At 46.8% G+C, this 20,087-nt stretch overlaps 1 protein-coding gene across 1 annotated transcript in view; it reads left to right on the top strand.

The window, feature by feature from the left end:
• Positions 1-20,087, top strand: part of LOC127583555 (proprotein convertase subtilisin/kexin type 7-like) — a 231,374-nt gene that overhangs the window by 23,322 nt on the left and 187,965 nt on the right. The window contains exons 2-5 of the mRNA XM_052039648.1: positions 2,302-2,871; positions 6,286-6,420; positions 9,239-9,401; positions 15,992-16,082. Of these exons, the coding sequence (XP_051895608.1) occupies positions 2,314-2,871; positions 6,286-6,420; positions 9,239-9,401; positions 15,992-16,082 (947 nt within the window). The 5' untranslated portion in view covers positions 2,302-2,313. The remainder of the gene's footprint in view (positions 1-2,301; positions 2,872-6,285; positions 6,421-9,238; positions 9,402-15,991; positions 16,083-20,087) is intronic.

Below are 20,087 nucleotides of genomic sequence, written 5' to 3'. Positions count from 1 at the left end.
CTACATCAGTTGAGCCAAATGGTTCAATAAGTAAATTCTGGGTCTCGACCCAAAACGTTGGCTGTTTATTTCTCTCCATTGATGCTGCCTGAGTTCCTCGGGCATTTTGTGTGTGTTGCCCCCCCAGCTGCCCACTCACTTGCCATCTTTTACCAGCTGGTGAGGTGATGAGGTGAGGTTTGGTTTCCTTTTGACACTTGCTTTCTCTGCCTATGTTCAACAAGTGGGCTGTGAGTGAGACTGAGCCCAGGATCTTGGTGTGAAGCACTCCTTTGTTTTTGAGTCTTCAGTTAAAAATGGCCCATGATGTCTGTGTCGAGCATGATGCCAAATTAAACTAATTAACCCACCCCACTCTAGAGTTGCTCTGGATGGGGAGTTTTAAGATTTTAGAACATAGAACAGTACTGCACAGGAACAGACCCTTTGGCCCGCGATACCTGTGCCAAGCACAATGCCAGATTAATTTACCCACTCCATCTCCAGTGTGTTTGAATGGACATTTTTAACTGTCCATTCAAACACTCTCTAAAGATACTCGAAATATTGACCAAATGGTCAGCAACATATAGTGATCCATAAGGGAATCAGTTAATACAACCATTGAGGTGCCAGATGAACAGCTTTCATGTAAGTGTGCAGTAGAAGTCAACCCTAAGATTATATTTTAACATAGAACATTACAGCACAGTACAGGCCCTTTGGCCCACAATATTGTGCTGACATTTTATCCTGCTCTAAGATCTATCTAACCCCTCCCACCTAGCCCCCCATTCCTATATCAGAAATGGTAGACAGAATTTTCAGAAGTTCTGTGGTGTAAAGGGGAGGGGTGGGGGAAAGCCAAAATATATGATCTGAATATCATAAATGTAATCAATAATAAATGAAGTAAATGAGTGAGCAGACATCTGGCTCCACGTGCTGTGGTGTGGTGGCCTCATTCAATTTAAGCATGTTCATTAAATAGATTTCTTTCTTTATTCATGGGACATGGGCAATAAGTGCCAGGCTTTGAAGCGATGCCAATGCTTTGCCCATTTGAAGGTTCTGGTGAGCTGCCACCTTGACGTACTGAGGTGGAGGTGAGTTAGATGGGGAGTTTCAAGATTTTAGAACCGCACAGGAAAAAGCCCTTCGGCCCACAGTGTCTGTGCCGAGCCTGATGCCGAACTAAACTAATCCCTTCTGCCTGCACGTGATCAGTGCAACGACTTGGGTCAAGAGATTGCAAATGTGGTGCTGGTGAAGGGGGAGCTGGGTGTCGCTAGTGTACACTGGGAACCTGATGCTGTGTTTTCAGTAACTTCATTGAGAAGCAGCACAATTATGAGAAATGAGGGGGTTACGATGGATGATTGGAGGGGGAACCTTGAAAAACCATGGGAAGGTAACTTGTGAAGATTCTTTGGTACAAAAACACAGGCTGGATTTTGTGCTTGAGGACTTCAAATGAATCTTAAACCCCAAATGCTTCTGAGTTGGTTGAATGATCTGATGGAACGAAAACTACACAGGGTCAGCAGCAAGAGAAATTTAATTGGAATTGGTTTATTATTGTCACGTACCGAGATAGAGAGGAAAAACTTTTGTATGCGTGTCATCCAGACAGATCATGCCATACACAAATACGTCGAGGTAGTAAAAAGAAAACACGATATAGTGTTACAGTTGCAGAGAGTGCAGTGCAGGTAGACAAAGTGCAAGGGCCATGGCGAGGTAGACTGAGAGATCAAGAGTTCATCTTTAGCATATGAGAGGTCCTTTCAAGAGTCTGATAGGATGGAAGCTGCCCTTGAGCCTGGTGGTACGTGCTTTCCAGCTTTTGTATCCCCTACCTGATGGGAGAAGAGAGAATGTGGGAGGGGTCCTTGATTATGTCCGCTGTTTTTCCGAGGGAGCAGGAAGTGTGGATGGAGGTTCAAGTACCTCGACGTACTTATGTATGGCATGATCTGTCTGGATGGCACACAGTTTTTCTCTGTATCTCGGTATGTGACAATCATTAACCAATACTAATTCCAATTAAATTTCTCCTGCTGCCAACCCCAGTGCAGTTTTCATTCCATGAGATCACCCAACCAACTCAAAAGCACTTGATGGACTGGGCTGCCCTCACAACTCTGCCCAAGACTGCAAGAAACTGCAGAGCAGTTGCCAATACCAAGCTGTGATGCATTCTTGTATCACGTGCTAAATGCGTTGGTCCCAAACTATTCTAGTACCAATGTGGTCTTTCTACAAAGTAATGGTCAGTGATCTTGCATGAGGACTTCATGTTTTATTTGCTTTTCATTGCAGTGATCAGATCTGATGCAGCATATGAAGTGGAAGGTGTCACCATGGAGAGAAATGATGGAGGTCCTGTTGCCAATCATCTTGAGCCTTTCACTTGTCACCACCTGGCTACCAGTGGTTGCAAAGTATGGACTTGCCAGGGCCCTGAACATTGAGACTTTGGCATCTAATCCTCGAGCTGACAACCTGGATGCAAAGGACAAGGAAAGAAATGTGGGATTGGACATAGAATGGGGAACTTTGACCTGGGCAGTGCACTTATCATTTGGAAATGGTTCGGGCACAAGTGAGGCATTGTCGCTCGATCAGCTTGCGGATGAGCTCGCAGAGTTCACAGACCTTGAGAACAGGGGGCAGATTGGGGAATTGGCTGGCCATTACCTCTTTGCTCTCCCACCACATAGACGTAACCACGGTGACCTGGAGGAGAAGACTCAGAGGATTAGGAAATCCATTGAAACCTTGCTTGGCCAACACGACAGTGTGAGGTGGCATTCCGAGCAAAGGCTGCTGAAGCGTTCCAAGCGGAGTCTGCACTTCAATGACCCAAAGTACCCATTCCAGTGGCACCTAGTAAGTAACTCTCCTGCCCTTGGTTCATGAGAACCACAAAACTCTGCCTTCATTCCAGTAGACTCGCTGGAAAGGAAATGGGGCACCCTGACTGCTAAATTCGGCCTCGCAGGAAGAGAACACCCTGACCAGCTTTTCCTTGGCTTTTCTCTCGCACTCTGTTTCTATTCCAGATTTTCGGGATTCACAGCATTTTGCTTTTGTATTAGCTTTTTTTGTGCTCACTTGGTTAGTGAGCGTAGAACATAAGACCCAGTGCAGCGCAGGAACAGGCTCTTCAGCCCACGATGTTGTGCTGAACTACTTAAGCTAGTAATTAAATGCCTATATAATGTAAATATCCCTCCCTCCATTAATGGGTGAATAAACCTCCAGCTCTCCCTATCCGAATCGCCTGTTTACTTCCCATCCCTGATTGCAATTCCGTGCTTGTCTTCATTCACCCCTTTTGCAGGTGGAGTCTATCCCTCTCCTAACCCAAGACCAACCTCCCTGGATAAATGCTTGAAGAACGAAAGAAAAGGCCAAAGTGCCTTTTGGGACATCACAAAGTGCCTCGTGGTCAAAAGTGCTTTAAAAGTGTAGTCACCCTGTTGTAACGTGGCATCTGGTTTATGTATGGGGAGAGGTAATGACTGGATAATTTGTGTTAGTAATATTGATCGAGGGGAAAAGAATTCTCCTGATCTTCAAGTCATGCCGTGGGATTCTTTTGGTCCACCTTGGAGACCAAACGGGACCTTTTGAACATGTCACCTGAAAGACGATACCTCCCCACAGAGCAGCACTCGCTCAGCTGCCCTGGGGAGGCAACCTGGATTTTTGTGTTCGAATCTCTGGATTGGGATTCAAACCTCCAAACCTTGCAACTCCGAGTGCTGCCCAGTAGCCACTATTAATACTGAGCCAGTGAGCTACCTGAGTCATGTTTTCAAAGGAGATGAGACAGAGTAATTTTCTGGTGGGATCATCCAACCTGTGAATGGGTGGGTTGGCTGTGAATCTTCAGAGAAAACTGAAGATGGAATTGTGGCCTACTAATCTCTAAGGTGCTGAAAGGTTTTGACAAGGCAATCAAAGAAATCGTGTCTCCACTTGTAGGGGTAGGCTGAACTGCAAAAGCTCGCTTCTGAGCTTTTCAAGTGAGGCTCAAACACTGCTGCAAGCAGAGTTCTCGACAGAATGGTGAGATCTTTTGGCTATTAGACTTCCAGTATGATGCTAATCTCTCCTCCTGAAGTTCTAAGGAAGTAGGGTGAGGCAAAAGGGGCGCAAGAGCTAGGAGATGGGGAAGGCAGCTCGATACTGACGCCATGTGGCAGAAACAGGAAGTGCTCCATCCCTCACTTTGAATGCAGACAAAAAAATGCTTGTCTAGATCATTGTAAACATGTTAATTGTTGGGATGTGCTAATACAGTCACCATTTATAGGGCCTCCTTCGAACCCTCAAGTGTGTGGCAGCAGGTCCTCCCCTAATCCTGGCCAGGTGGGAAGTTTCAGGATTTTGATCCAGTGACAGAAGGTCAGAATGTTCTCGAGCACCTGGTGCCTTTGTCCTTGCTGGTGAGGTTCTTGGATTTGAGAGGTGTTGGAGAGTCACTGCAGTGCCTGTTGATGAGTACTGCACAGAATGAGACCTACATCGCATTCCATCTGTGCATGCGCCAGCACTTCCAAATTAGCCCGAACATGTTTCTCTCTCATCTCTTTTAAAACTTTCCAGTGAAAGTGACTGAACCGTGATTAACACATTGCTGCATGAAACATTAAACATCGAATGAAAACAGATTGCGAATGCTTTTAGACTTGCAAAAATCAAATACAACTGCCCAATCTAAACACATTTTAAATCTGTCCTTTTGCTTCATCACCAAGTCACATCATGAACTTCTCCCAGTTGATAATCCTGGATAATAGATATGGTCACCTTACTTAAAAGAAGGATGTTAATGCTTTGGATACAGGAGAGAAAAGATTCACTAGATATCGGGAAAGAGCAGGTTCTCTTATGGGGAAAGGTTAGACTTTCCACGGGAGTATAGAAGGTTGTGGGATTTTTGATGGGGTAGGCACAGACGATTTTTCCTCTTGTTGGGGAATTGGAAACTAGACGTCACCATTTTAAAAGTAAGGGGTAGCCCATTTAAAGCAGAGATATTATGAGAATTTGGAAGTCTCTTCCTCAAAGGGCAGTGGAAGTAGAGTCTGTCAATGTAGAGGTAAGTGAGAGGGTAGAAGGTTACAGGGATAAGCAGGAATGTAAGGTTTGAGATGGCAGTCAGACTAGCCATGATTTTATTGAACAGCAGAGCAAGTTTAATGAAGCCATGTGGCCTATTCCTGCTCCTAATTATGCTCGTTAAGGATTTGTGATGATGTGTCAAACATTGGCAGTATGCTACAAGCTTAATCTGGTCTATTTTCATCGGCTGTATGTGTGATCCACAGACAATTATTAATCAACCACTAATCATTATTTCTTTGCTAGTCATAGGTAATTGCTGGTCACAAATTAGATGCCACATTTCCTGTGGCTACATTTCAAAGCATTTTCAGAAAGGGGCAAAGGTGCTATAGAAATGCAATTCTTGTTGTTGGCTTCCAAGCCTCTGGGGCCAAACCTCAGTAAATCTCCAGCTTACCTATAGTGGAATGAGAATCCTATTAGCCTCAGACAAAAAAAACATCAACCCAAGGTCCCACAATCATCTCCAAACTATTGTCCCTTCCATTTAACCAGTCATAAATGGTCACTGGATACTGGCCTTGTCGGTGATGCCCACAGCCTGTAGATAAATTGTTTATATAAAAAAAATCCAAATGCTTGCAGCTGACCAGCGCTGAGATTGCTGTCTGTTCACGTTCTCCCCACAAACACTGCCTCCAAGTTGGATTCTTTGCCAGACAGATGATCTTAAAGCCAAGTGGGAAGGATCATGAGGACCTAGTGAGATGCTAGGTAACCGCTCACTAATGATCCAAGTAGAAAAAAAAATTCGTTTTTCATCTCCCCTCTTACCCTTCCACCAATTTCAATGCCCACTGGTTTTGGACTCCTCTACTATTGGAAATAGGTCCTTACTATTTACTCAATGCAAAACACACTGATGCTGGATGAACTCAGCAGGCCAGGCAGCATCCGTGGAGAAAAGCAGGCAGTCAACGTTTCCTGAAGAAGGGTCCTGACCCGAAACGTTAACCGCCTGCTTTTCTCCCCGGATGCTGCCTGACCTGCTGAGTTCCTCCATCGTCGTGTTTTGCATCTAGATATTCCAGCATCCGCAGTCCTTTGTTTTTTCCTCTCTATTTATTCCCCTTGTAAATGAGAGCAATTCATCTGCTTGCCTGTCAACGTACCACAAAACCTGTGCCATATTTAGACATTAAACAGCGAACCATCCTTGTCTTTCAGCACAATCGGAGGAAGCGTGGGATGGACATTAACGTCACCGGGGTGTGGGAGCGCAATGTCACCGGCAAAGGTGTGACTGTGGTGGTGGTCGACGATGGCATTGAGTACACTATACAGGACATACAGGCTAATTATGTAAGTTCTGCAGTGTGGATGGATTGAAGGGAAGGCTGGATAAGCACAAAAGAAGGAAAGGAAGGGAAGGGTATTGTGTGGTGCATATTTGGATGAAGCTGTCAGCTAATGAACTGGAAGGGGCAGGATGCAAGGCTGGCAACAAATGGTCTATTGTGCGGCCGGAAGAAACTGCAGCAACCTCTCTCAATAAAAGCAAGGCGATTTCACCAGAAAATTACAGTGAATGGTGGATAGTTGCATGTAGAGTGTGTGCATAAAACCAGTCTGTCACTTGCAATGTTCTAGTCACCAATTTTGATTGACAGGAGAAATTAGAAAATCACCTACTGCTGACTGGCTAAACCATGGTCACCGTGTGCACCAACGACGGATGAAATTAGATCGAGTAGGATGAGTCAATGGCACAGCTGGTAGAACTGCTTCCTCACAGCTCCAGTGATCCTGGTTCAATCCTGACCACTGGTGCTGTTTGTGTGGTGTTTGCCCATTCTCTGTGGCTGCATGGATATCCCCCCATCTACACCCCCCCCCCCCCCCCCCCCAGGTGCTCCAGTTTTCTCCCACATCCCAAAGACATGCTGGTTTGTAGGTTCAGTGGCCACAATAAATGACTCTTAACGTATAGGCAAGTGGTAGAATCAGCAGGGAGTGAAGGCATGGATTTGATGGGCTGAATATTCTCCTATCCTACAAGGAATTATGGGAGGCGGCTTGTGTAGAGTATCAATATCATGGGTCAGTTGAGTTGAAAGGCCTCTTTCCATGGTATACGTTCTGTGAGGTTTGTTTTGCCAAGACCTTTCCAGATGATAACCTGATCCATTGTGAACAAATAAGATTTGCAAAATTCAGCTCTGCTGACCAGGAGAGGTTGAGTGAGCTCGGGCTTTTCTCTTCAGAGAGGAGGAGGATGAGAGGGGACTTGATAGAGGTGTACAAGATGATAAGAGGCATAGACCGAGTGGACAGTCACCCTTTTTCCTAGTGTGACAATGGCTGACACGAGGGGACATAATTTTAAGGTGATTGGAGGAAGGTATAAGGGGGATGTCAGGGGTAAGTTTTTTTCTTAGAGTGGTGGGTGCGTGGAACGCACTGCCAGCAGAGGTTGTGGGGGCAGATACATCAGGGACATTTAAGAGACTCTTAGATAGACACATGAATGATAGAAAAATAGGGGGCTATGTGGGAGGGAAGGGTTAGGTAGATCTTAGAGCAGGATAAAATGTCGGCACAACATTGTGGGCCGAAGGGCCTGTACTGTGCTATAGTGTTCTCTGTTCTATGTAATGCAGGAACCCAGCCCACAGTAACTCGCCACAGCAGGAAGCACGCTCATACCTTTCTGTCCTGCTGACTGGTAGAAGTGCAAAGGCTGTGCTACAGCAGTGCAGGTCCAGGTTAGACAGCAATGGGGGCTGTTCTGTGCACCATCTATAGGAGTAACCTACCAGCCTTGAGAAGGAGCTGATCAAAGAGTCATGGTCATAAGGAGAAATGGGCCCTTCAGCCCACTCAGTATGTGGTGACCATCGTGCACCCATTTTCTTTACACCCCTTCCTGTCCTTTCGCATTGTATTCTCCCCGGTTTCCCATCAACTCTTCCCTCCCCCCGACTCCCTTCCAACCCCCGGATTCTACCACGCCCCTACACACTGGGGGCAGTTAACAGCGGTGAATAACCCGACCGACCCGCGAGTCTCTGGGATGTGGGAGGAAACCGGGGCACCCAGAGTAAACCCATGTGGTCACAGGGAGAATGTAAGCTGCACACACTGGTTGGACCAGAGGTCAGGATCCGTTGTACTGTTACAACGTTTAAAAGACATTTGGACAGGTACATGGGTAGGAAAGGTTCAGAGGGATTTGGGCCAGATGAGACTACCTCAGGTAGGAAACTAGGTCAGTACAGACGGGTTGGGCCAAAGAGCCTTTTTCCATGCTGTTGAGCTCTATGGACCTGGGTTGCTGGAGCTGTGAGACAGCAGCTCTCTCTCATCTTTGTGCTGCCCATGGATTTATTCAAATGAAACCAGGATTCCATGGAAGGCTTCGAGAAAGTAGGGTTGTGCAGTTGGAATTCAGACAAACGGTTGAGTTAATTGTTCTATAAAACACCACACCACTCCCTCAATTTGTCCCTGTGACGTCCCAGCAGCAGCAGTGGAGTGAATGCCCCCCCGAGTACAACAGAGAGCTGAATGAATCGGTTTGGAGGCTGAGGGAGGATCTTGACCTGAACAGCAGAAGATCCCCTGCTGCTCTTCAAAGACCGTCAAGAGATCTCTTGGCTGGACCCAAGCTGGCATCCAGAGCCTTGATTAAGTGGGAGAATGCCACCTTTGAAGCCCCTTCAGTAATCCAGCTTGTCCTAGATTATGGTGTTTGTTGTGGAGTGAAACATCATCTTCAGCCAGAGGGTGGTGAATCTGTGGATTTCATTGTCACAGAGGGCTATGTAGGCCAAGTCATTGGGTGTATTTAAGGCAGAGTTTGATAAGTTCTTGATTGGTAAGGGGGTTAAGGGTTATGGGGAGAATATGGTTGAAAAAAAAATCAGCCATGATTGAAAGGCAGACCAGCCTCAAAGGGCCGAATGGCCTAATTCTGCTCCTATATGTTATGGCCTTATCTACCCGTTGGGCCAGTCAGTGAAGCAGCTCTTCATTGCACTTTTCCATGGAGATCCTTTCAGAGACTGGGAAATGACTTTGGCCATTGCTCCACAGCTGCCTGAGCCTCCCTCCTGATCCACTTGATGAAAGTTCTTGATGAAATAATTAACTCGGGTGTTTTGTTTTAAACTATTGCCAGTCTCCCGAAGGAAGCTATGACCTGAATTCGAACGATGAGGATCCCATGCCTCACCCAGATGAACACAGCGACAATCACCATGGTACTCGATGCGCTGGGGAGATTGCTGCCGCACCCAACAACTTCTGCGCAGTCGGTGTGGCCTTCGGAAGCCGCATTGCAGGTAATCTTATCCTGACTTCATTGGAGTTCGTGAAATGTTTATCAGCTGCCTTCTCTCCACCCCCCCCCCCGTTCTTCATCTTCCCTCCCTCCACACCTTCCTTTCTGTCAAACGCCTATTGCAGTTGAATGGCTGCTAACCTTGCCATGAGCAGAGTTGGTTTGAATGAGTAACTTTCCTATGGATGGCCAAAGCTTTGGAGGGGATTTTGTCGGTCTGCATTTCCACCCTTCCTGGCATTAAAACCCACTGAAACTGGGAACCTGGTCCACGTACTGAGTTAACAGAAGGACTTGGGGCCATCATGTGGTTGAACAGTCGATGGTAACGCTGCAGTTAAATGATGTCCTACTGTGGCAATTAGAGCAAACACCCACTCACTGACCTTTGCTATCGCAGCTGTAGTCTCAACACACCATACAATGTTTAATACTGAATAAACTCTGAATTGATCAGTCTTTTTTTTAACCTTTATGCTCCTGTACTTGGCTAATATCCAGTACTGGAACATCACATGGAGCTTAATGTCTGGTCAGGAGAGAGCCAATTGCTCAGATGTGTTGCCCTTTGTTGAGACTGCTCACGGTCAGATGTTCATGATCTGCTCTTGTGTCTTCTGGTTTAGCTTCTGTAACTGAAGTGCTTAGAGGCACTTTTTCCTTGATCTTAGTGGTCTCGATTTACTCCTTGGGATGAAGCTGTTGCCTCCTGGGGGAAAGGATGGGTAAATTAGGCTCTCGTCGCTGGAGGCTCACAGAATGAGGGGTGGTCTGACGAGAGTGGTGCGGAGTCCTCTGAGGAAGGAGGCCGGGAGGAAATGTAATGCAGGAGTCCACAGGCTTGTGGTGACCCACTGAGCATTTTCAGAGTTGCACAGCACGGAAACGGGCCCTTCAGCCCACAGAATGTACTAACCGTTTGGCACCCGTGTACACCAGTCCCATTTAGTTGCACCCTCCGCCCCCAGTTCAGATTTGGCCACTCGCCTACACACTAGGGGCAACTTACAGCAGCCAAATAACCTACCAGCCTGCCCATCTTCGGGGTGTTGGGGGAAACCGGAGTACCTGGGGGAAGCTCACAGGGTCATGGGGAGCATGTATAAGCTGCACACCAACAGCACCGGGGGTCAGGATTGAACCCAGATTTCCAGAGTTATGAGGCAAGGTTTCTACTGGCTGCTGCACTGCACTGTCTGGTTTTAATTCAGATCTTCATTATTGCAGCATTTTGCTCTTGCACAGGGTTTGCAGGGTCTCCAATTGGCCTTAATCTTATTTTATACAAATGGGGGGGGGGGGGGAAAATTACCTACTTTTCTTGATTATTTTTAACCTCTCCTCCTTGCACCCGAGCGGCTCTTTAGTCCAATTTTCTTTTTCACTTCCTCCTTCCTTCTACGTTTCACAAGACTTTCTGCACTGCTAACCGCAGAGTATCCAATGCAGACATCCTTTTCCGATTCATCTCATCAACCCTTGTGTGCTCCTTGAACTTCCAGCAAGCTTTGGAATCGGCAATCCCACCTTTTTTTTTAACTTGGAAGGCACGGTGTTAGCTTAAACCCCTGGTGTTCCAAATTCTGTCTCCTCCCACTCACAAGATGTTGTCCATACTAGAAATGAGCGATGGCTTGGATTTGCCTTAGGACAATGAAGCACGGAATGGCTATTCCCATCTGCGTTTGGTCTGCACTTGCCTGAAGCAAACTTGACTCACGGAGACGGGACCCAACAGATCAGTGAGCACAGGTGTCTGTCTGGGCTGTCCCAATGAGGACCGTCCCCACCCCCAGCACTGCTCTATTGACAGCTGAAAGATTTAAATTGGCTGAGATGTGCCTCTCTCCCTCGCAGCCGTTCTTCTCCATTGGAGTCAGGGTTTCAAGGGGCAGGTTTCCCAGTGTGAATGGTGGGCAACTGCGGGAAGTTGAGGCCGTGCTGCTGAACCTGTGGAGCAGAACAGGATCAACCGAGGTGAGGATCTCTTGGGAAGTCCTGGGATTTCTGTGTTCACACCTCTGACAGAATCCCAAATTTACCTGCCAGTTTCCTGGGCAAAGATTGATGGTTCCAAGAATACTGGAAAATAGGAGCGGGAGTAGGCTACTCCCTCAAACCTGCCCTGCCATTCAGTGTAATCACGCCTGCTCTGCTTTGGGCTTCAACTTCTCTTCTGCGTCATTTCCCCATCAAACTCTAATCTTCTAAAAATGTACCTGGTTCCTTTTTAAATACCACCCCCCCCCCCACCCCCCCCGTGACCCAGTCTCCATAACCATCCAGAGTAGAGGATTCCAGAGCAAGAAACAATCTGCTGGAAGAACTCGGCAGGTCGAGCAGCATCTGTGGGAGGAAAGGAATTGTCAACGTTTCAGGGTTTCGACCCGGAATGTTGACAATTCCTCTCCCTCCACAGATGCTGCTCGACCTGCTGAGTTCTTCCAGCAGATTGCTTGTTGCTCTCAGATTCCAGCATCTGCAATCTCGTGTGATCACAAGACAAGGGAGCAGAAGTAGGCCATTCGGCCCATCGAGTGTGTGTGTCTCTCTCTCTCCCTCTCTCTCTCCCTCTCCCCCTCCCCCTCCCCCTCCCCCTCCCCCTCCCCTCCCCCTCCCCCCTCCCCCTCCCCCTCCCCCTCCCCCTCCCCCTCCCCCTCCCCCTCCCCCTCCCCCTCCCCCCTCCCCCTCCCCCTCCCCCTCTCCCTCCCCCTCGAGAATTCCAGAGATTCGCCACCCTCTGCAAAACAAAATTCCGATGCACCTCAGTTTTAAGACTGCCCCCTTGTACCTGTGGGGAACTGCCATTCTGTGTTGGAGGATATTTCAGACCAATGCTCAAACCATGGAAAACCCAGATCCTGCGTATTTTACTGGGGGTTGGTATAACGTACCTAGTGTTTGTCTCATGACTCCAGACTTTGTTGATGACACAGTGTCCCGGAGTTTATCTCCCTGTGGAGGTAAACAAAACTCTACACATCTGTTCTCTCGGAGCAAGAGCAACCTAGCCAGCACTAAATCACCCCAGCAGCTGTGTGGTCAGAATGTGTGATCGAAATTTGAAGCCCTTGGCTTTAAGCAGGCACTGGTTGGATACAATTCAGAGCCAAGGTGGGTTCTCAATGCAGATGGAAGGCCACAGTGCTGTTCCCTAGGAGTCTGTTTTCGGACTGTTGACCCTTTTGGTACATTAGGAAACTTGACTGGGTCTACAAGCACTAGTTTAGTGGTGATGCAGAACTTGTATCTCAGTTGTGAGGAAGATAGTTAACAGACTGAAATAATAAACTGAAAGTAAAATATTTACATTCACAAGTGGAAGTATTTGTAGCAAAGATAACAGGAAACAAAAGGTCAGAGGAACTAATTGGAACCACATCATAGAATAGGGCAACTGCATAAAAATAGGGCAGCTGTATAAAACTTTTGGTTCGGCCACATTTGGAGTATTGTGAGCAGAAATGCCCACTGCATCACAGGAAGGATGTGGAGGCTATGGAGAGGGTGCAGAAGAGGTGCACCAGGATGTCGCCTGGATTAGAGGGTATGAGCTACAAAAAGAAATAGGACAAACTTGTATTGTTTTCACATTTGAAGGTTGAGGGATGACCTGAGAAGTGTATAAAAATACGACAGGCTTATTTAGGGTAGATGGTCCATATCCTAGGGTGGAAATGTCAAACACAAGAGGGCATAGATTTAATGTGAAAGGGGCAAAGTTTAAAGGAGATCTGAGGCAAGTTTTATTACAGAGTGGTGGGTGTCTGGAACGCACTGCCAGGGAAGTGCTGGAAGCAGATAAAACAGCAACATTTAAGAGGCGTTTCGATGGGCACGAACAGGCAGGGAATGGAGGGATATGGACCATGTGCAGGCAGATGGGATTAGTTTAGATTGGCATCATAGTCGGCCAAAGGGCTTGTACTGTATCATTCGGTCGTGATTGAAATGAAGAATATTTCTTTTTAAGCAGTGCCTTGCAACGTGTAATGTTGCCTGAAAATGCACGGAAGTGGATACAGTTGTCACCTTGATGAAGTTAAATTCTCATCCAGCTATTGGAGGCTTCGGGACAGAATGGGGAGAGGGAGGTGGTTGGCTGTTTCCCGCTGTGGATTCCAGAAGGCCACGGGCTCCAGGTCTGCTGTAACCTCTGCGGGAGGTGGTAGGTGTGGAATTATCCTTGTATCCGCCCCCCAGTCTTCTGCCAGTTACTTTAAATCTACACCCTCTGGCTACTGGCCTTTCTTTAAGGTCTTTCCTTCATATTCTTAAGAGAAAAATAGTTCAGAATGTGACAGCAGCCAATGGACATGTTTATTTTTGCCTGGTCAAGAGCCTCTACAATGTTTGCCATTATCTGTGCTGCACCCCTTTGACTGGCCAGGAGATGGTGCTGTTTACTGCAAAATTTGCTAATGGCTGGTTAAAACCTTGATACCTTCATTGGTGGAGATTTCTTTCTGTCCCGAGGGTGGATGTCCTACCACTTAACAGTCTAGTTCTTTTTATGCAGTGGACTCGGTATAAGCGCTCTGTATTTACCTTCCTTTCCCCCTGATCTTGGAGGATAGTATTATAGTTTCTAGAGCCCAGCTCCCTTGGAAGATGAACTAGTTTTCAGGGAAAACTCCAGCCTCCCCTATTCAGGAAGCAACATCCAAAGCCTAAACCTCGTTGGCTAGTAATCGTTAATCCTCCTTTGGCTGCTAAATGTAGTCCTAGTATCATGCCCACCTCCTGGAACTGTTTACAGTATTGCCCAAAAGTACTTAACACTTAACATTATCATGGTTAGCATGTAAGTTCATCTCCTGAAAGGGGGCATGTCCAGTTCCCATGAGGTGCTGTACACACAGCTCGCTGTCGATTTTCTCACCACCGCACTGGGAAGTAAGTCGGCACAGAGGAGGTTCTGGTGGATTGGAGGATTTTAGTTATGAGGAGGGATTGGAGAAGCTGGGCTTATCTTCCCCGGAGCGAAGGGGGCCGAGGGCTGACATGATAGAGGTGTATAAGAATAGGAAAGGCACAGACAGGGTAGATAGACAAGATCTTTTTCCCATGGTAGGGGTATCAAAAACAATAGGTTTGAGGTGAGAGGAAGGAATTTTTAAAGGGGATCTGAGGGGTAAGTTTTTATTTAAGTGGTTAATATCTAGAACTTGCTGCCAGAGGAGGTGGTGGCATCGAATGCAATTGCTATGTTTAGGATGCATTTGAAATAGGCCAGTCTTGGAAGGATTCGGTCTTGAAGTGGGGAAAGTGTAGATGAGCATCTTGGTCGGCATGGACATGATGGGCCGAAGGGCCTGTTTCTGTGCTGTACGACTGACCCTAGAATGAACCTTCCCTGTGGTAGCCAGAGTATAGCAGCGGTGAAGGCTGCTGTGGTGTGAGAGAAGTTTCCATATTATGTGTATTTGTATTTCTTTACAACAAAGAAGAGAGTCATTTGGCCCATTGTATCTTTGCTAGATCCCAGAGCGATCCCAGAGCAATCCCATCAGTTCCACTTCCAGGCACCAACTTTATCGGTCACGTGTACATGGAAACACAGTGAAATACATCTTTTGCACAGAATGTTCTGGGGGCAGCCCGCAAGTGTCGCCACGCTTCCGGCGCCAAAGTAGCATGCCCACATCTTCCTAACCCGTACGTCTTTGGAATGTGGGAGGAAACCGGAGCACCCGGAGGAAACCCACACAGATACGGGGAGAACGTACAAACCCCTTGCAGACAGCGGCCGGAATTGAACCCGGGTCGCTAGTGTTGTAATAGCATTATGCTAACCGCTGTCTTTTCTAAACAAAAACCCTCCTTTAAACTTTCCCATCTCCCCTTAATCCTATGTCCTCTAATATTTGACACTTTCACCCTGGGGTAAAGACTCTATCTACCCTACATATACCCCTCACAGTTTCATAAACTTCTATCAGGTCTCCCCTCAGCCTCTGATGCTCCAGAGAAAACAAACCAAGTTTGTCCGACCTCTCCTTGTAGCTAATACTCTCTAATCCAGGCAGCATCCTGGGGAACCACTTCTGCACCTCTCCAGAGCCTCCCTCTGTTGCAGGCTGAGACTGCCTAAGGACCCCTGGGAAGGCAGCAGAATTGCAGTGAAACACTGTGATTGTCTCAGCATTGTGTGACTGCTCTCTGCCCCCTGAAGGTCAAGTTGATGACCTTGCTTCCTTGCAAGTTTCTTTCTCTATAATGATGTCAGATTCCTGGCTCTTCAGGAATAATAATGGAAAATGCTGGGGATTCTCAGAGGGTCGAGCAGCATCCTTGGAGAGAGAAACAGTTAAATTTTCAGGTCAATGACCCTTCTTTTGGAACTCCTACAAGGCAAGAGAGGATAGAGAAGAAGAAGCAGTGAACTCAACAGTAATCGAAAAGCAGAAAATAGTTGCAGATGCTGGAACTCTGGGATAATAACCAAGTACTGGAGGTGCTCAGCAGGTTGGGCAGCATCCGTAGAGAGAGGAACAAAGCCAATACTTCAGATCACTGACCCTTCCTCATTCAGGTCTTCCTGATGCCAGTCTGTCTCTGCTGATGGGATGTCCTCCCCTTCCCCTACAGGTATCCGTGTGCTGGATGGACCCTTGACTGACAGCATCGAGGCAGTGGCTTTCAACAAACACTTTCAGATCAACGACATTTACAGCTGCAGGTTTGTATCGCTAAGGTTTGGGGGGGGGTTAGTGGGAGTGTTGTATCATTGTGGGGTGTGTGGGCTGTAATAATCTAGAATTGGGGAGGCTTTTAACATTCCTGGGCCAAGTGACTTTTTTTGGGTGTCTAGTAGATTGTAAGGGGTTGGGTTGTGCTGTGTGTCTGAGCTGGGAGTTGGTGAGAGATCTGGTGGAGCTTTTGGTCTCTGGAATGGCGCTGAGGTTGTGGTGGCTCGGTGTCCAATGCACAGACCCAGTTTAAACCAACAGTGATCGTGACCTGGATTTGGAGATTGCAATCAGAGGGGTTCTGCACTCCCGGAACGAACCGGCAAAGATAACAACATTTTTGTAAATATTCAGAGATTTGTAGCTGTTGGTAACTCAACATGATTTATCAACACTATAGATGTTTTATTACCAACAGTGCAGTGTTATGTGCCTGCAGTGGTGTCTTTTTGTTGCAGCTTTAAGCTGAGCCCCAGTGAGATCTCGTGTGGATTGAGGAATCCAATGGAGCTGTATTTGAAGAAACAGGGGAGTTATAATTGGCACAGCAAACAATCCACTGGAAGAACTCAGCGGGTTGAGCAGCATGTGTGGGAGGAAAGGAATTGTTGATGTTTCTCTTTGAAACCCTGCACCAGGACTTGGTTATAATTGGCTCTCTGGGCAATAAAGTTGATGATCTGGAATCTGGACTTCAAACACTGCGACGCATCAGGGAGAGTTACCTGGATGCTGTTTCTGGAGGCAGTCACGCCCATTAGATTAATTACTTTAAATTTGGTCTGTGGTCAGGGACAGGAGGGTGTGGCTGCTAGTGAGGCAGGTAGGGGGGGATCCAAGAGGTAGTGCTGGAGGAGCCTCAGCCCTTGAGCTTGCCCAACAGGTCTGAGATTCTTGCTGCCTGTGCGGATGAGAGTGGGGGCTGTAGGAAGGATGAACAACCGAACAGTGGCGCCGTGGTTCAGGGAGCCATTCAAGAGGGGGGAGAGAAGAGAAATGTGGTTGTGATTGGGGATAGTATAGCCAGGTGAATGGACACCATTCTCTGCCGCAAGGATCGAGAGTCCCAAAGACTGTGTTGCCTGCCTGGTGCCTGGGTTCGGGACATCTCATCTGACCTGCAGAGGAATTTAGAATGGGGTGGGGGTGGTAAGATCCAGTTGTCGTGGTCCATGTGGGTACCAACAACGTAGGTACAACAAGGAAAGTGGTTCTGCTGAGGGACTTTGAGCAGCTAGGGACTAAATTAAAAAGCAGAACCAAAAAGGTGGTAATCTCTGGATTGCTGCCTGAGTCGTGTGCAGATTGGCACAGGGTCAATAAGACCGGAGAGTTAAATGTGTGGTTCAAAGTTTGGTGTGGGAGAAGTGGGTTTGAGTTCGTGGGACATTGGCACCAGTATTGGGGAAGGAGGGAGCTGTTCCGATGGGAGGGGTTCCACCTGAACCATGCTGGGACCAGGGTCCTGGCAATTTGCATAACTAGGGCTGTGGATAGGGCTTTAAACTAAATAGTAGCGAGGTGGGTTCAACAGATTGGAAAAGTATGGATAAAGTAAAAGGGAAGGAGAGTGCAGGAGAGGTTGCTGAAGTCTCCAGAATAAAGAATAAGACCAAGTTTAGAAAAGGATAAGAATTTAACTTCAGGCAACATGGAGACATATTTGAGAAGAAGGTTGGTGAATACAGGACTTGAAGGGGTTATATTTGAATGCACACAGTATAAGAAATAAGGTAGATGAGTTCACAGCACAGTTAGAAATTGGCAGGTATGATGCTGTGGGCATCAGAGTCGTGGCTCAAAGAAGGTCACAGCTGGGAGCTAAACATCCAAGGATACACATCCTTTCTGTTGGTAAAAAATGAAATCAAATCAAGTGACATAGGATCAGAAGATGTAGAATCCTTGTGGGTAGAGTTAAGAAACAAGGGTAAAAAGACCCTGATGGGAGTTGTATACGGGACTCTGAATAGTAGCCAGGATGTGGGGTACAAATTACAACAGGAGATAGTAAAAGCATTTAAAAAGGGCAATGTTACTGTGGTCATGGGGGATTTCAATATGCAGGTAGATTGGGAAAATTAGGTTGGTACTGAATCCAAGAGAAGGAATTTGTAGAATGCCCATGAGATGGCTTTTCAGAGCAGCTTGTGGTCGAGCCCACGAGAGAAAAGGCAATTCTGGATTTGGTGTTGTGCAATGAACCAGATTTGATTAGGGAGCTTAAGGTAAAGGAACCCTTAGGAGGCAATGATCATAATATGATAGGATTCGCCCTGCAGTTTGAGAGGGAGAAGCTAAAATCAGATGGATCGGTATTGCAGTAGAGTGAAGGTAACTACTTAAGCATGAGAGAGGAGCTGGCCAAAGTTGATTGGAAGGGGATCCCAGCAGGGGTGATGGTAGAGCAGCAATGGCAGGAATTCCTGCAAGTAATTCAGAAGACACAGGATCAATTCATCCCAAAGAAGCAGCATTCAAAAGGGAGGATGAGGCAACCGTGGCTCATCAGGGAAGTCAAAAGACAGCATAACACCAAAAGAGAGGGCATACGATATTGCAAAAATTAGTGGGAAGCTAGAGGATTGGGAAGTTTTTAAAACCAACAGAATGCAACTAAAAAAGCAATAAGGGGAGAAAAGATGAAATATGAAGGTAAGCTAGCCAATAATATAAAAGAGGATACCAAAAGATTTTTCAGATATATAAAGAGTAAAAGAGAGGCAAGAGCGGACATTGGACCGCTGGAAAGTGATGCTGGAGAGGTAGTAATGGGGAACAAAGAAATGGCAGACGAACTGATTAAGTATTTTGTCAGTCTTCACTGTGGAAGACACCAGCAACATGCCAGAAATTCGAGAGAGTCAGGGGGCAGAAATGAGTGTAGTTGCAATTGCTAAAGGGAACGTGCTTGGGAAACTGAGAGGTCTGACGGTGGATAAGTCACCTGGACCAGATGGACTACACCCCAGGGTTGTGAAAGAGGTCGCTGAAGAGATTGTGGGGGCATTAGTAGTGACTTTTCAAGAATCACTAGACTCAGGAATGGTTCCGGAGGACTGCAAAATCGCAAATGTCACTCCACTTTTTAAGAAGGGAGGGAGGCAAAGGACAGGAAATTATAGGCCAGTTAGCCTGACTTCAGTGGTTGGTAAGATATTAGAGCTCATGATTAAGGATGAGGTTTTGGGGTACTTGGAAGCACATGATAAAATAGGCTGAAGTCAGCATGGTTTCCTTAAGGGGAGATCTTGCCTGACAAATCTGTTGGAATTCTTTGAGGAAGTAGCAGGCAGGATAGACAAAGGAAAGTCAGTGGATGTTGTTTACTCGGATTTCAGAAGGCCTTTGACAAGGTGCCACACATGAGGCTGCCAAACAAGATAGGAGCCCATGGCATTACAGGAAAGGTACTAGCATGGATAGAAGATTGGCTAACTAGCAGAAGGCAAAGAGTGGGAATAAAGGGGGCCTTTTCTGGTTGGCTGCCAGTGACTAGTGGTGCTCCACATGGGTCGGTGTTGGGTCTGCTACTTTTCACGTTGTGTTAATGATCTGGATGATGAAATTGATGGCTTTGTGGCCAAGTTTGCGGATGAATCAAAGATAGGTGGAGGGGCAGGTAGTGTTGAAGCAGGGAGTCTGCAGAAGGACTTGGACAGGTTGAGAGAATGGGCAAAGTGGCAGATGGAATACAGCGTAGGGAAGTGTACGGTTATGCACTTTGGTAGAAGGAATAAAGGTGTAGACTATTTTCTAAACGGGGAGCAAATTCAGAAATCGGAGGTGCAAAGGGACTTGGGATCCTAGTGCAGGATTCCCTGAAGGTTAACTTGCAGGTTGAGTCAGTAGTAAGGAAGGCAGATGCAATGTTAGCATTCATTTCGAGAGGACTAGAATATGAAAGCAAGGATGTAATTCTGAGACTTTATAAGGTGTTGGTCAGATCACGTTTGTTGTATTGTGAGCAATTTTGGACCGTATATCTAAGGAAG

The sequence above is a fragment of the Pristis pectinata genome, chromosome 27 (genome assembly GCF_009764475.1).
Source record: "Pristis pectinata isolate sPriPec2 chromosome 27, sPriPec2.1.pri, whole genome shotgun sequence".
In the NCBI taxonomy this organism is placed as follows: Eukaryota; Metazoa; Chordata; class Chondrichthyes; order Rhinopristiformes; family Pristidae; genus Pristis; species Pristis pectinata.
Note: the sequence above shows the minus strand (reverse complement) of the source record. Positions and strands in the feature narration are given on the sequence as shown.